At 34.9% G+C, this 13727-nt stretch overlaps 1 protein-coding gene across 2 annotated transcripts; it reads right to left on the bottom strand.

Moving 5' to 3' along the window:
* Positions 1-173: 173 nt before the first annotated feature.
* Positions 174-13688, bottom strand: LOC110831423 (uncharacterized). Of its 2 annotated transcripts, XM_022067397.2 has the most exons (11): positions 13400-13688; positions 13102-13305; positions 11973-12103; positions 11019-11115; positions 9982-10131; positions 8811-8973; positions 7412-7571; positions 6059-6175; positions 5084-5164; positions 4914-5001; positions 174-3582 (listed from the first exon to the last, which is right to left on the bottom strand). In XM_022067397.2, the coding sequence occupies exons 1-11, from the start codon at positions 13517-13519 to the stop codon at positions 1252-1254; spliced, it is 3642 nt and encodes a 1213-aa protein (XP_021923089.2). In that variant the 5' UTR covers positions 13520-13688; the 3' UTR covers positions 174-1251. The 2 variants fall into 2 exon arrangements, with proteins under 2 accessions (XP_021923089.2, XP_021923090.2); XM_022067398.2 differs by lacking the exon at positions 6059-6175.
* Between the last annotated feature and the right edge of the window lie 39 nt (positions 13689-13727).

Raw genomic sequence — 13727 nt, 5'->3', positions numbered from 1 at the left:
CAGTGCCTGAATGACAACTGGCTGCCTTGTGCTGCCATCTGTGACCAAACCATTACTGTCAGATATGTAAGCTACGCACATGTGCTATATACAACACTTTTACTTACATGCATCTTTACATATCTTCAAAATGTGACTTAAAAATGTTCAATGTAAAATAAATTTACAATGACAATGATATAAACATTGTTTTATTGAATACAGAGTCATAAAATAGTGTCATACAAACAAACTTTTTTTTTACATGAATCCACTTTGTTACAGTCTCTAGAACAGTTTAATTCAAAATTGCACAAAATATAACTTGACCAATAAGTACAAATAATGCAGAATTAGGCCAGGATTTTATCACATTTCATGTTGAGATCCCGAACGATACAGTCAAGAGATGGAAAAATATATATGTACTAGCAGTTAGCATACAAAGATATCAAAGTACATTATTTTTAAGACAGTTTACCTCATGAGATTTTTAATTTCTTCAGGATCAAATTATAATTATTACTAAAAAGATTAATGCCATCCATATTAAAAGCAGAGATGGGATATACCCATGCATATACATTGTACCACACAGAGAACAAAATATTTACTCTTCATAACGCAGTAAGTTGTACGCATCAAGATACAATAAACTGCTAGGTAAGAAATCTGTCAACTAGTTTTGTACAAAAATGCAAACCAATTACTTCATTACATTAACATAGTACTACCGGTTACGTCATTTGTAGAAATCAAATTCATGTGGACACATTTTAGAAGAAATAAGACACATCAAAAAGTACTCTTTTTATTAAATGTGACCTGAACATTTGCTTGTAAAGATAAAAGACACTAAGAAACCCATCCATTTGCTGAAGAAACCAAAATAGAAAATTTCTTAAATTTGTTTCTGCTTGTGTACAATATTTCTTTACAAAAACATGCACATGACAATTCCCATCCCAACTCACAAGATAAACCCCTGTCCTGATTTAAAAAATTCCTATTAAAAATTAGGCCTCAATAATTAAAAATAATTTTTTCAATAACACAAAACTAGCAAACTACCCTGTGTTATGATCAAAGATGAAACTCTTGCTAACTGCATACAGACTATAAGACATCAAATAGTTTCCGTATATAAATTACATTCCACTGAATTATACTAGTCATAATGATAGAAAGTTCTATAACTTGACACTTGATATAAAGAAATCGTAGCATTATTTGGCACATGAAGAAATTTACTTTTCACTGCTTACGTTAGATCTATGAGAGATTTCGTGATTTGATACCCAAGAGTCTGGGACTGTGTCTTCTGGGAGATGCAACAGTAGTTCCACAGCCAAAATCGGCCACAGCTTTCATTGGGGTTTGGTGATGACAACCACTTCTGTCAGTGGAAAGGAGACTGCCCTTTGGTGTCCTGCAGAACTGACTTGGGGACTTGGTGAGTAAAGCTTTCTTAATATATGGCGTCTCCCTCGGGGTTCTACACCCTGAGCAAGTCACCACAGATGGATCTTTAATGGTGCAATGTGGAATTTGACTATTAACTTCAATCCTGTTGCAGTCTTTCAGAGGAGAGAAGGATGTCTTACACACTGCAGGAGAACACACTTCTTTCAATGTATTAGGCATATTGGCTTGAGCGAATGTAAGTTGAGAGTCTTCCTTTACATCCTTGCCACTCTGAGATCCCATATTTGGCTGTATGTATGTATTATCACAAGGGAACAGAACATTCTCCTTCTCTGTACTTAACCACTTAATCGGAACGGTAAGATTTGCTTTAACATTTGTACAAACTCTGTCACGTGTCAGCTTCATGCTGTTATGCTTTCTACGAATTGTTGCGGCTGGACTTCCTATGGATATTGGATCTGCCTTGGATGGTGACTTCCTTACTTTCAACTTTTGTTTTTGGTGAGAACCATTTGGACTTTTCATTCCATGCCTCCGTCTAGGTGTGCCCATCTTCTTCGGGCTATCTTTAAAAGAATCTTCCAAATCACTTACGCCAGACTTTGCTACTAATGAGGAATGAATCCTTTGAACTGACTTGCTATGACTTGATCTAGAGACGCTATGTTTCTTGGTAGGAATATTTCCGGAATATTGGATTCCTACAGATCGAGTAGCATCTGCATTACGTCCAAACACACTCAGAACATGTACAAGTCGTTTTGTTTTAGAATCAGTCATAGATTTCTCTTTCTCATGATATCCTAAACTGCAATTTGCTTTTGCATCAAATAACTTCATTCTTTCCAAAACCATTCCTGCATTCTGGCTCCTTAATTTTGCTACAGAAGCTCTGCCTGTAACAGGCGCTTCTTCCTTGATGTTTTGGTCACCACTGAAGAAGACGTCTGCTGTTTTCCATTCACCATCTTCCTGTTGTTTTCTTCTATCAACAATATCAGCATTTACTTCCGGGCCGAGTGAGCTGTGAATTGTGGTTTGAGCAATGTTACCATCACTGTTGGATTTCATAACATCTGTAAAATGTTCACTTCTAAAGCTCTGATTTCTGAACGCCCATTCAGAACCATGGAAGGAGGAAGCCCTCCGAGCTTTACTTCTTGTCATGGGACCAACTACTTCCCTACACAAATCAAGATATTGAGCCAAATCTGTCATATTCATCATCTCATCATCCAATAGACAGGACTGGTACTTTTGCAATATCTCTTCATTTCCACCCTCAGAGGGTTGGTCATGCTGAGATTTGCAAGCTATTCTTTTGTGCTCGGTGCTGACAGCATTTCTTGGACTTGGTTGGGGCAAGCCTGTGAATACTGTATTGGGCCTGCCCCTCTTTAAATTAGTGCGTGGGCACAACTGGTTGATCTCAGTACAGCTGGGTCTTACAGCCAAGTGCCATGACATGTTTCTTCCTAACCCATTATTTTCTGATGATTTTCTGAAGACAGGTTTTGCATTTTCTTTTGACCTACGCCTGATGGTGCCAATTTTTCGTGCACTCGGTGATCTTATAACTTTATTCTCTAGGCTCCGACGAATTCTCAGTTCCCTGCTCAGTCGCCTGGCAAGGTGATCTGCTGAAGTGTCGCCTAATTTCTCAGATTCAACTAAAGTTCTTTCATATGCAGTCTGAACCAATTCTGTGTTATTACTGGCTTCAGTGCTAGATGGTACATTTAAAGGGCATGCACTTGAGTCAGTGTCACTGGCAGATCTCATGTTTCCAAACTCTTGTGATATTCTGTTCTCAATGGCAGATACTCTGTTCTTAATGGCTTCATATTCACTCTTTGGAATACGAACAAATTCTGTCTCATGACGATCTGGTTGTAATACATGAATAGGATTATCGCACAGATTGACTTGTGCGTCCTGAATGACTGGAACACATCGGTTTTCTACTTGGGCCAGTTCCCCATCACTAGTGATGTCAACACCAGACCCAATTGAGGGTGAAAACATTGGTATATCTGATAGATTTAAAAGTTTCTTTCTGGCCCAGGGGCCTGCACTCCAGCTTCGCTCCAGAGAACTTCCTCGACTTGCATGATCCGAATGGCAGGTTATGTCTGAACCAAATGGATTACACACAACAGCCAATTCCTCAGGTTTCTGAAACATGAGTTAAGGCTGTCAATGTGATATTTGTGAGAGAATTCCAGAGCATTTAGAAAAATTCTAAAATACACATTGTATGTTTTTCTAAAATAATGTATCTGAAATTCTATTCATGGAACATGCACTCAGAAAGCATGAAGTGTAACCACAATCACCTGGAACACTTTCAAGCTTTAGGCAAAATATAAAATTACTGAATGTGTCATGTAATATATAGTATTCGTCTAATCTACTGGTAAATAACAGTTTGAGTAGTGTTTCACTAAAATACTTTAAGGAATATTACTAATAATATAACTACCAACAAAGTTCTTCATGGAATTACACTACCACGAATTAATGGAACAGTTGACTATGATACATATTATTTATATACCCACACACAAATCAAAGAAGCATGAACAAATAAATACAAAATCAGCAATCAGATACTTGTTTAAAATGATGTATTTTTGTATATTTTATCATATGCCACATTCTGATAATTATGAATCATAAAAGATTTACTCAGAAGATGGCTGTTTTCTGGGTCGTTGTGCCATGTAGTCTGGCAGCAAGGACCTCTGAAATATCGGTAAACTTCTACCAGACTACACGGCGCAACAACCCAGAAGACAGACATCTTCAGACTTACCGCTGTGAAAACCTCAAACCCTACATAAATTTGTTCACTTTTAACTAACAGCCCTTGTAAAACATATTTCTCGATATTAACAATGCTGTAACTTGTTGTTAAGACTATTTCTGAGTTTTTATGCAACAGTTTTGAGTGTTCAGGAGGTGCTAAAAGACAGAACAGCAATACGTAATATTTTGTGGAACACACTTTGAAAATTGGTCCAGAAAGACATACTAATTACATACTGACAAAATTAGGATGAGGTATTCTGTAATTATGATTATCCCAAAAAATAATGCACACTGTATTGGCACTGGTACCCGGATGATGTATTTGTTGCCAGGAAACATGTCCTATTAAGGTTGTCGGTATTTGTCAGTAATTATTACTGTCAGCTCATAGTAAAAGATTACTTAAGCAAAGGCAATGTCAAGTATCTCACTAATGACTGATCTCGTTTAAGAAAAATATTAAGAATTATGCGAACCCATTTGCAAAACAAGGCGTAATTTAGTAGCATTGCCAAGGGGATTCAATAAATTGTTATAATTTATAACTTTGTAGTGAGTAAATGTGACACCACAACTGGAAAAGATTGAGAACCCCTGCTTTAATACAAAATAGAAAACATGCAGGAAAGGCTGGATTCTCTCTTCTGAAGACAAGATCAGTAGAACTTGGAATGAACAATTCCATGCTTTCTTACTTGCTTCTTCCCAGACCAACTTCCAACACTTAGTCGAGTCTTCTTACAGCTGTCGTATGTGTCTTTACCATTAATCTTCTTTATAACACTGTAAAGAAAAATATTTTAATTTTCTTTACATGAATGTGAGAAGTAGTAGTAACTGTAGTTCACAAGTTCACACCTTTTACCTTTCAGTATGTAACTTTGGTGTGAAGAATCTTCTGTGCCGCTGTTTCACTGACTGTGGACTCTTTACTTTCCTGCTGGGGCTGTGGACAGACGATGAAACCATTTTTAGTACCACATGAACTGTACACAGTAGAGTAACTACTTCAAATATTTTAGTTTGAGAATAATATTGGGAAAGCAAAGGAGTTTCAAGGACCATGTAACTGTTTTACAAATCTGTTATAGTCTATGAATGGCTGAATAAAGTACACTTGTACAGACATAATAACAACTTTAATGTAATTTGAAGAACACTGATTCTGAAATTGCCTGTCAGGACTATACAGAGGTTACTACACTCTGTAAACTCTTGTGTATGCCATTACATTTATATATACTGTAATAATTATTGAGAGTAACTAAAAAAAATGAGAAAAAAAGAAAGGGCAAAAACAGCACAAGGAAATTGATACTGAAGGTTGAATACAATGTTAAATTTCAAAATAAGCTGTACATAGTCATCCATTTTATACTGATTTATGAAAATTCAGTAGTTTAGGAAAATAAATTTTGCTTGTATAAACAAAATTTCCAGGTGTCTATGTATAAAAAATGTATATTCTTTAACTTTCTGAGCACAAAACAGAACAGCATCTCATGAAAAAATAATTGCAAAATAATTGAAGCAAAACTGTAAATGAAAATATAATACTGAAACAAGTGAATATACTAATCCACCTATAGCCGCAATAAATTAAGCAAAACAATAAGGACATGGCAATTAAATGAAAAGGACAGAAGCAATCTAGCTTTGTAATTCCAAACAAGAAACACAAAATTAACACAATATGTTTATACACTCAATTAAACATTTCATGCATTTAAACTGAGTACCATACAAGAAAGAACACCACAAGTGTGAAAAAATTACATGTCTCGAAGAGACAAACCTCAAGTTGTACAATACAAAAACCATGCAACAAGCAACAACTTACTTTGGATGTAAACAAACTGGAGACGAAACATACAAGTCATGTGCCATGGATCTAGAAGGAGTATAAGGAATGTTGGCTAGTGCTACACTCTGGGGGAGCATTTGCAAAACATCCTGCCTGGAACACCAACATGCATATTCAAAAACATCATCACACAAAGCATGCAAGACATATGCGAAATTTTTCAAACATAACACAGAACCCATCACATACAGGTAATTTACAATACAAAGGCATATTTACTTTCAGTATCAGGTATGCATACAAATACAATTATATACTGTATCCATAATTATATTTTTTGTTTTATTTTTATTTATTTTCCTCACTTCTTCTTAATGCATCCAGCCATAATCATAAGAAACAGAACTAACCTAATTGCCAATAACAACAATCAGAAGATGAGAACAGATCATACTCCTGAAGTTTTATACAAATAAAATAAACCTAAGACACTGAACAATATCAAAAATTATGAGATAATAGTCAAACATTGTCATAAACCTTTACAGCATATGACCGACATCTGTATTATCTCAGCAATTACACAGAACTACATGTCATCACAGTGACCGAACAGTCATGTGACTCACCTCAAAGTAATCACACAGCAGGAAGGTCTTTGTTACTGCAGCCAACATTTTTACAGACTTCTCAAAAAACATAAGCCACAAATTCATTTTCTGTATCAAGATGCCTACAAAGTGCAATAAAACTCCTATAAAACAAACCTTCCTTTCCCCATAATAAAAATTTTCAATACTAACTGGATGCTAACCACCACATTAAGAGGTCCCACACACAGAATTAATATCTAAAAGTTATTAAATTGTGATGGGATATATAACATGCACGGCCAGAAAAGACACAGCACCGATATGAAAAACCATATATACAGTCGCAAGATGTCTTTATCATCTGTGTCACAGCAAACACAAAATCTAGCTGGTTGTGAGTTTCTGCAAAATACCGCAAAACCATTAATTCTGGAATTGAAATTCATCTGGTATAACCCTGTAATACAAACATTTAAATTCCCTGTTACCATATGATAAAGGTTAATATTGAAGTACAATTCATTCAACTATCCTCTGAGTAGCTAAGTCTGCTAAGAGCTGTTATAAAATTTAAGCCACACCGAGGTATTCTTTGTCTTTAGAGACAAGACATATTACGACAGGAAGAACATAAAGCATGAAAGAATAAAATTTGATAATGATGCAGGCTTGCTCATTTCCAGGTTCTGGCTCACAAAAGCATCAACATAACAAATTAAATGTAAATAAAAGAAATTATATTTACAAAGGCAAAGCCAACAATGAATTGCAGAAATAATACAGAAATTGTACAAACCTCTTCTTGCTTGAAAATGCACTAGTTACTTCAGCGGCTTTCCGTTTCTTGCTTGATTTAACATAGGGTGTTGAAAAATCAGGTGTGGATGTAATAAGGTGACCCTCATCTACTTCTGGAGTTCCCTTTCCAACCATTTTCTTCAATCCATTCAACATACCTGTGAGAACATACCACAAAGCAAAGATTTAGACACCACCAGAATTGTTACATGCATTATTCCAAATAATTCATTGCACTCTATATACCTCATGATCAGTTAGAAGTGGGAGAAAAAAACTAAAAATAAAGTGAGATTTGAGGTTCTCACAGCAACGAATATGAAGATGACTGTCTCCATCATCGATGGAGGCAGCTAGCACCTCTGAAACATCAGCAAACTTCTACCAGACTATACAGCACAAACCAGAATAACCACCTTATAAAAATTAAGTGCTTCTTTTCATAAATATTTATACCCATATCATTAATAAACAAAATTTTGTGAATGGTCGATGAACACAAAAATACTTCTTTCAACACATTCCATACAAATTAATCCAAGTTCCAAGTTCCAATTTCCAAAATGTTATTATTGAATAGCCAAGTATGCAAAGTGTGATGAAAGGGGGAAAAGTTGACAAAAATTAAAACGTTCCCAAAAGCTGCTGATTCTTTGAAATTGTAAACTTTATTATATGAAGCCCAGATTTTTTCCTAAATTCCAGTTAAAAATGCTACATTGTGACTGGTGACAGAAGACTGTATGCCTAATAAACTATGAACTAGTAGAAGCTACAAAAAGAATAATTATTGTAATCAGCCTTGTGGTAAGTATGTTTAAATTGTGATAGTTTCAGTTAAGGGACACCTTAAGTAAAATGTGCAGATTTTGCAAATATCCACAGGAAGGTTCAATATAATAGGCCATGCAAAAGCTAAGGCAGTTACTTGTCTGACTACCATCACAAAGGCCCAAAACAATTGGTGGACAAAATGATACTGGGACAAGTTTTCTTTAAATTGTTTGATTTCCCATTAGTATCATTCCACCACTGCTCCATATATACACATGCACCACCAGCAGACTGAATAATGGACCCATTAATAACTGTAGTGCCATAAAGGCAGTCTCCCCCTTCAGAACAATAACAATCAGTTCTTTAGCCATTTAGAGAAACAAGTATTAATAAGGTTTGTAGCTTACTTTCTGCTGTTTCCAGACTTTACCTAAAAAAGGCAATAATCATTACCTGTCAAGCAAATTCTGTATATGAATGGCCTACTTTGCAAGTGTGTTACTTTGTGGCAAAAACATTATACTACTTTGATGCTCTTTTTTTTCATTTTGCTGAGTCTGCAGTCATACAGCTAACATCATATCTAAATGTATACAGAAGTTAACAAGTAACAAACACACGTGTTATTGATCCACTTCTCCTTTTCTTCTTTTTCTTGTTCTGCCTGGATGTATCACCATCTTGCTCATCATTGGACAAGGAAGGGACAGAGTTGTTTGCTGCCAATCTTTCACGTATACTCTCCGGAAGATTTCCAATTTTATCAGCATTACTTATCAGCAGCTACATACAAAAATACGTGATAAATTTTAGTGCTGTGTAATGTAATGTTCATATTGCCACAGATCATGAAAACTACTAAACATTTTCAGTACAGATAAATTAGAAGTTCCTTTATACTCCTTCAAAAATATCAGTAATCTGGGAAACATTTTTGCCAATTATCTGTAATAAGTTAAATATGTGAGCCAGCGGCAACCACTTATGAATCTTTATAAGTTAAATTCTTATTTAAATTTAAAAATCTCCACAAAAAGAGGTCAGTAATATTCAGAAGCTCAGTTTTAAAAAAATTGATGTAATAGTCAAATGTCAGTAATATGTACATACAAAACATAAACACATTCAATTCTGAATGCCTGCTTCGCTTGCCCCAAACAACTAAACACAAAACTTTCTCCAACACTTCCTAACAGAACCACTTTTAACTTACATTATTCTTATAATAATAACAGCAATAAAGAAAAAGTAATTCAACATATACTAAACTACATTAACTCATAATGACAACCACTACATAATAGGCTGTTTAACAACACTGTAGCCTTCATCATTCAGACATGAAGCCACAACCGAAAGCACTTATGCGATCATAAATCATTACAGCAGCATTTACTGGTCATATTTAGAGTAAGTCATTCTAGGCCCATATCAGAATTAAATGGTAGCAATCAGCCAAAGACTGACTGTCACTGGCCAGCATTCAGAAAGCTACAGAAGTATCTGAGGGTGAAAATGTGCTGTGTAAAGTGACGACCACACACGCTGAACAAGAATTTATACCCCGTCAATGATACTCAGTTTAAATAAATGTTATAACAAGAGTTGCAACAAGTGAACTGCAAGAGAAATGAGAACACCTTAAGCATTAATCATGACCAACTTCACAAAATATTTTATCCTTTGTAGTCCAGTACCATTTGGAACAACTGATTGCCAACCTAATTATTATTAAAAAATATACTACAAAAGTTAAAGAATTCTGCTTCAGGAAGACATTTGGTTACACACTTCAACAACTTCTACGTGATGACTGAGCCTTGATGTGCCATAGACAACTATCTTCTCTTCTACAGGCATAACTGAAGGAGCAATTATGAGTGCCAAATTTGTCACATCCATCTTGTTTGTGTCAGAATGAGATGCCACCTCTTGGAGGAACTGTAATAAAACACAACAGAAGATACAGTCACATCTCAGACAAATGTTACAAATGCCTGAACCTATATATAAATCTATAACAAAAATGCCAGATTTAGTGCTAATGTTATTTTATGTTTGATGCATTACTCAATTATTAAGAAGTATGATACGTAATCCCCATCTAGTACCGAGGTCAAGAAAGAGTAGGAGCTCTACCTCCACTCCCCCAATGTGCCTACATGGCGTATAGTGGGACAGCTTACTATGATACATAAAAATAAAAATTGTATGTTTTTTAATATCAGCATATAAAGATTGGCTGCATTTCAAGACCTTCTTTTTTTGCTTCGTAGGTCTAAAAACATTCCCTGTAATTTATTCCAAAAACTTATTCTATATATAAAAATCATTCAGGAGGCAAAATTTGTGTGGAACATGAACCTCTGTTACTTTATAAAGATATTATTGAACATAGTGTTACAAATTAAGAAACAAATTCTGTAGTTGTGTTTAAAACATGATAAATAAATATTAAATTGTAATGATCCATCAGGAACCGTTATCATCATCATCACGGGTTCTACAGCCTATTACAGGCCTTGACCGCCCCACAGAATCAAACCAAAATAATTCATGTGATTAAAATGTTATTTCCATTTTCCTACACAATTACCAGAATTTAATTTGCATTCTTTCCAAAGAACTTTTACCTTTAAAACTTCAGCACTCTACACTGAACAGTACCATTAAAACCTCAAGTCCTACTTAGTGCAAATGTTCTTTTCATACCAAGTTTGTGCTGCTACTGTTGATGGCAGTGGTAGTACATGACAGAAGGATTAGAATTAACAAGTTCAACTGAAAGAGAAATCATACAAATCCAAAAATTAATGTTATATTCTCACCTGCATCAAATATGCTAGTGTGTTTATGTGTACAGTTGGTATCAGCAGACATGTTAAAAGTATTCCTTCTGTTTTATTATCCTTTAACAGCAAACATCTGCAAAAAGTGTAATACAAAGTATTAGTACAGATCAGTCTTAAAAAGACAAATTTGAAACCCTTTATTTTTCATAGTTCCCAAAAGCCACATTCACATTCAAATGCACACTCAAATGGATTTTTATACCTGTTAATTTAGGCTTAACAGATGAATAGTGAAATTTTGATTAAAAATTTGATGTATTATTTCCAAATTTAGAACTTCTTATCTTCTCATCTGCTGTCTAAAAATGTAAATATTGATATAAACAAAATTATAATTTTGCCAGTAGTTTTGTATGGGTGTAGAACTTGGTCTCTGACACAAAGGGAGGAGCACAGACTGAGGGTGTCTGAGAACAGGGTGCTTAGGATAATATTTGACCCAAAAGGGGTGAATTACTAGGGGACTGGAGAAAGTTGCATAATGAGGAGCTTCATAAGTTATACTCCTAGCCAAATATAATCAGACTGATCAAGTCAACGAGGATGAAATGGGCATGACATGCAGCCCACATGAGACAGAAGAGGACTCTATACAGGGTTTTGGTGGACAAACCAGAAGGAAAGAGGCCACTAGGAAGACCTAGACGTTGGTGGGAGGATAATACTAAAATCAATCTTAGAGAAATAGGATGGGCTGGTATGGACTGGACTCATCTGGCTCAGGATAGGGTCCAGTGGCAGGCTCAAGTTAACGTGGTAATGAAATTTCAGGTTCCATTATATGTTGGGAATTTTTGGCTAAGTAACCATTGGCTTCTCAGGAAGGACTCAGTTCCATGTAGTAAGTTGTATTCTATGAATTCAGGAAAATTCATAAACCAATAAAAAGATTACAATCAGTGAAATAACTTCAACTTGCAGATCACTCACCTCAGCAGTACTTCATGGTATGCATGTGGTATAAGTGGCTCAGGTAGCTCCCTAAAAAACTTTTTCAAAATGTTTGCTACATCAATTACATGGTGTTCAGGCCCAAACATCTTGCCACATTCCACGGATGCCTGCACAAAATTCAAATGAGCTAATGGATATAATGTGCCATAACTATTACTTTATATTGCTGAAAACTTAAAATTCTTATCAGACATGTAAGACTGAAGAAATGCACCCTTACTATTGACAAATACACGTTTTGTGTAGTACATGCACTCATATTTTAAGAACAAATAATTTTGAAGAAACTAAATATGGTATGAATCCAAAGTTAGTCAGACTATAGGATGAGAAATAATTCATAAGTACGAAACATACAGATGAGTATAATTTTATATATCAATTAGGATTCACAAATGATAAAGATTCATCATGAAAATGTAAAATATTACACTAAATCCATTGCAGCACAACGGTTATGCTACTAATGACAATTTATATTATGTAAGTAAGTATAGTAGCCTCTAAAAGGATTATGAGTCGTCTTTTAACTGTAGGAATTCATCGAAACAATAAAAGGTATTTAAGAATCTTTTTAGTGTTACTTTACATTTCTCCTTTTTATCCAATACACATTTTGAGAATAGGTGGTAGAATGATGAAGATTTTGATGCCAGCATAGTCCTTATTCCTTGTGTTTAACTGAATTTGTCTGGAAATGTTCCCGGTTATTTATGATGAAGATGATTAATGAAAATATATATTCAGAAGGACGAGGTAAATTTATACTTTCAGAAGTAGGCTTCTATACAAATTCCTTGATTTGGTACCAACCATAATTCTAATTATTTTATTTTGCATAGTATATATACTTTTACTGTTAGATGGATCACTCAAAAATTATTCAACACTTTATTATAAAGTAAAAGTAGGCAAAGTACAATGAATTCAATGTGCCAACGTCAAAAATACTGAAAGTTTTAGATAAAGGTTAAATGATTCTTCCCATTTGTCTACACAACCTTCAAACTGTCAACAGAGGAAGTCCAGGAACATTAGCATTATGATAAAATGTCAGTAAATGTCCTTGCTAAATTGATTCTGTAGTTTTCTAGATATATCATACCTTCAATTCTCTCTGTCGAGAAGTTGAGCCTGCTTTTCGAAAAATTCCTTCAGTCTGTATGTGCTGTTTTATATATGAACAGGCCCTTGCAACAAAACATGGGACTTCAATAGCTGTTCCAAAATTTAGGAATACAACTTCATGGACAAGGTGATGAAGTGGCACCTTAAATACCTTCGTGTCTGTACTGCCGTGTTTAAGATGCTGAAAATATGGTAAAAATTATTATTAACTTATTCGAGGCTGGAAATGCATAGCAATCTCATAACCAACCCAACGTCTCTAAGTGGCATCTCACCTGTGAATTCTTACAGGCCGACTTTTTAATTCTATGCTTCACTCCTATATGTCGTAAATCATATACAATTACATTGTGCAATTCTTCTTTACTGCTTCCTACAACATCCGAGATAAACATGTTTGAATCACCAGTACAATCCTAATCTCTCCATACCAAACATACCACGTAATAATTACACTAAAACTGTGATTTCAAAATGAGTTCACAGATTATCACACTTGTCCAGCTATTGGTTCACATGTAAGCATCTCGGCCAATCATAAATATTCCTATATCGCTTGTTTAACCGCTACAAGTTGCGAGCAGGTAGTTATCTATGGTTGCT

Source organism: Zootermopsis nevadensis, unplaced genomic scaffold (assembly GCF_977971745.1).
Source record: "Zootermopsis nevadensis isolate Lab colony 2312 unplaced genomic scaffold, Znev_1.0 Znev_ptg000029l, whole genome shotgun sequence".
NCBI classification, from domain to species: Eukaryota; Metazoa; Arthropoda; class Insecta; order Blattodea; family Termopsidae; genus Zootermopsis; species Zootermopsis nevadensis.
The sequence above is the reverse complement of the archived record's forward strand: the minus strand, read 5'-3'. Positions and strand labels throughout refer to the sequence as shown.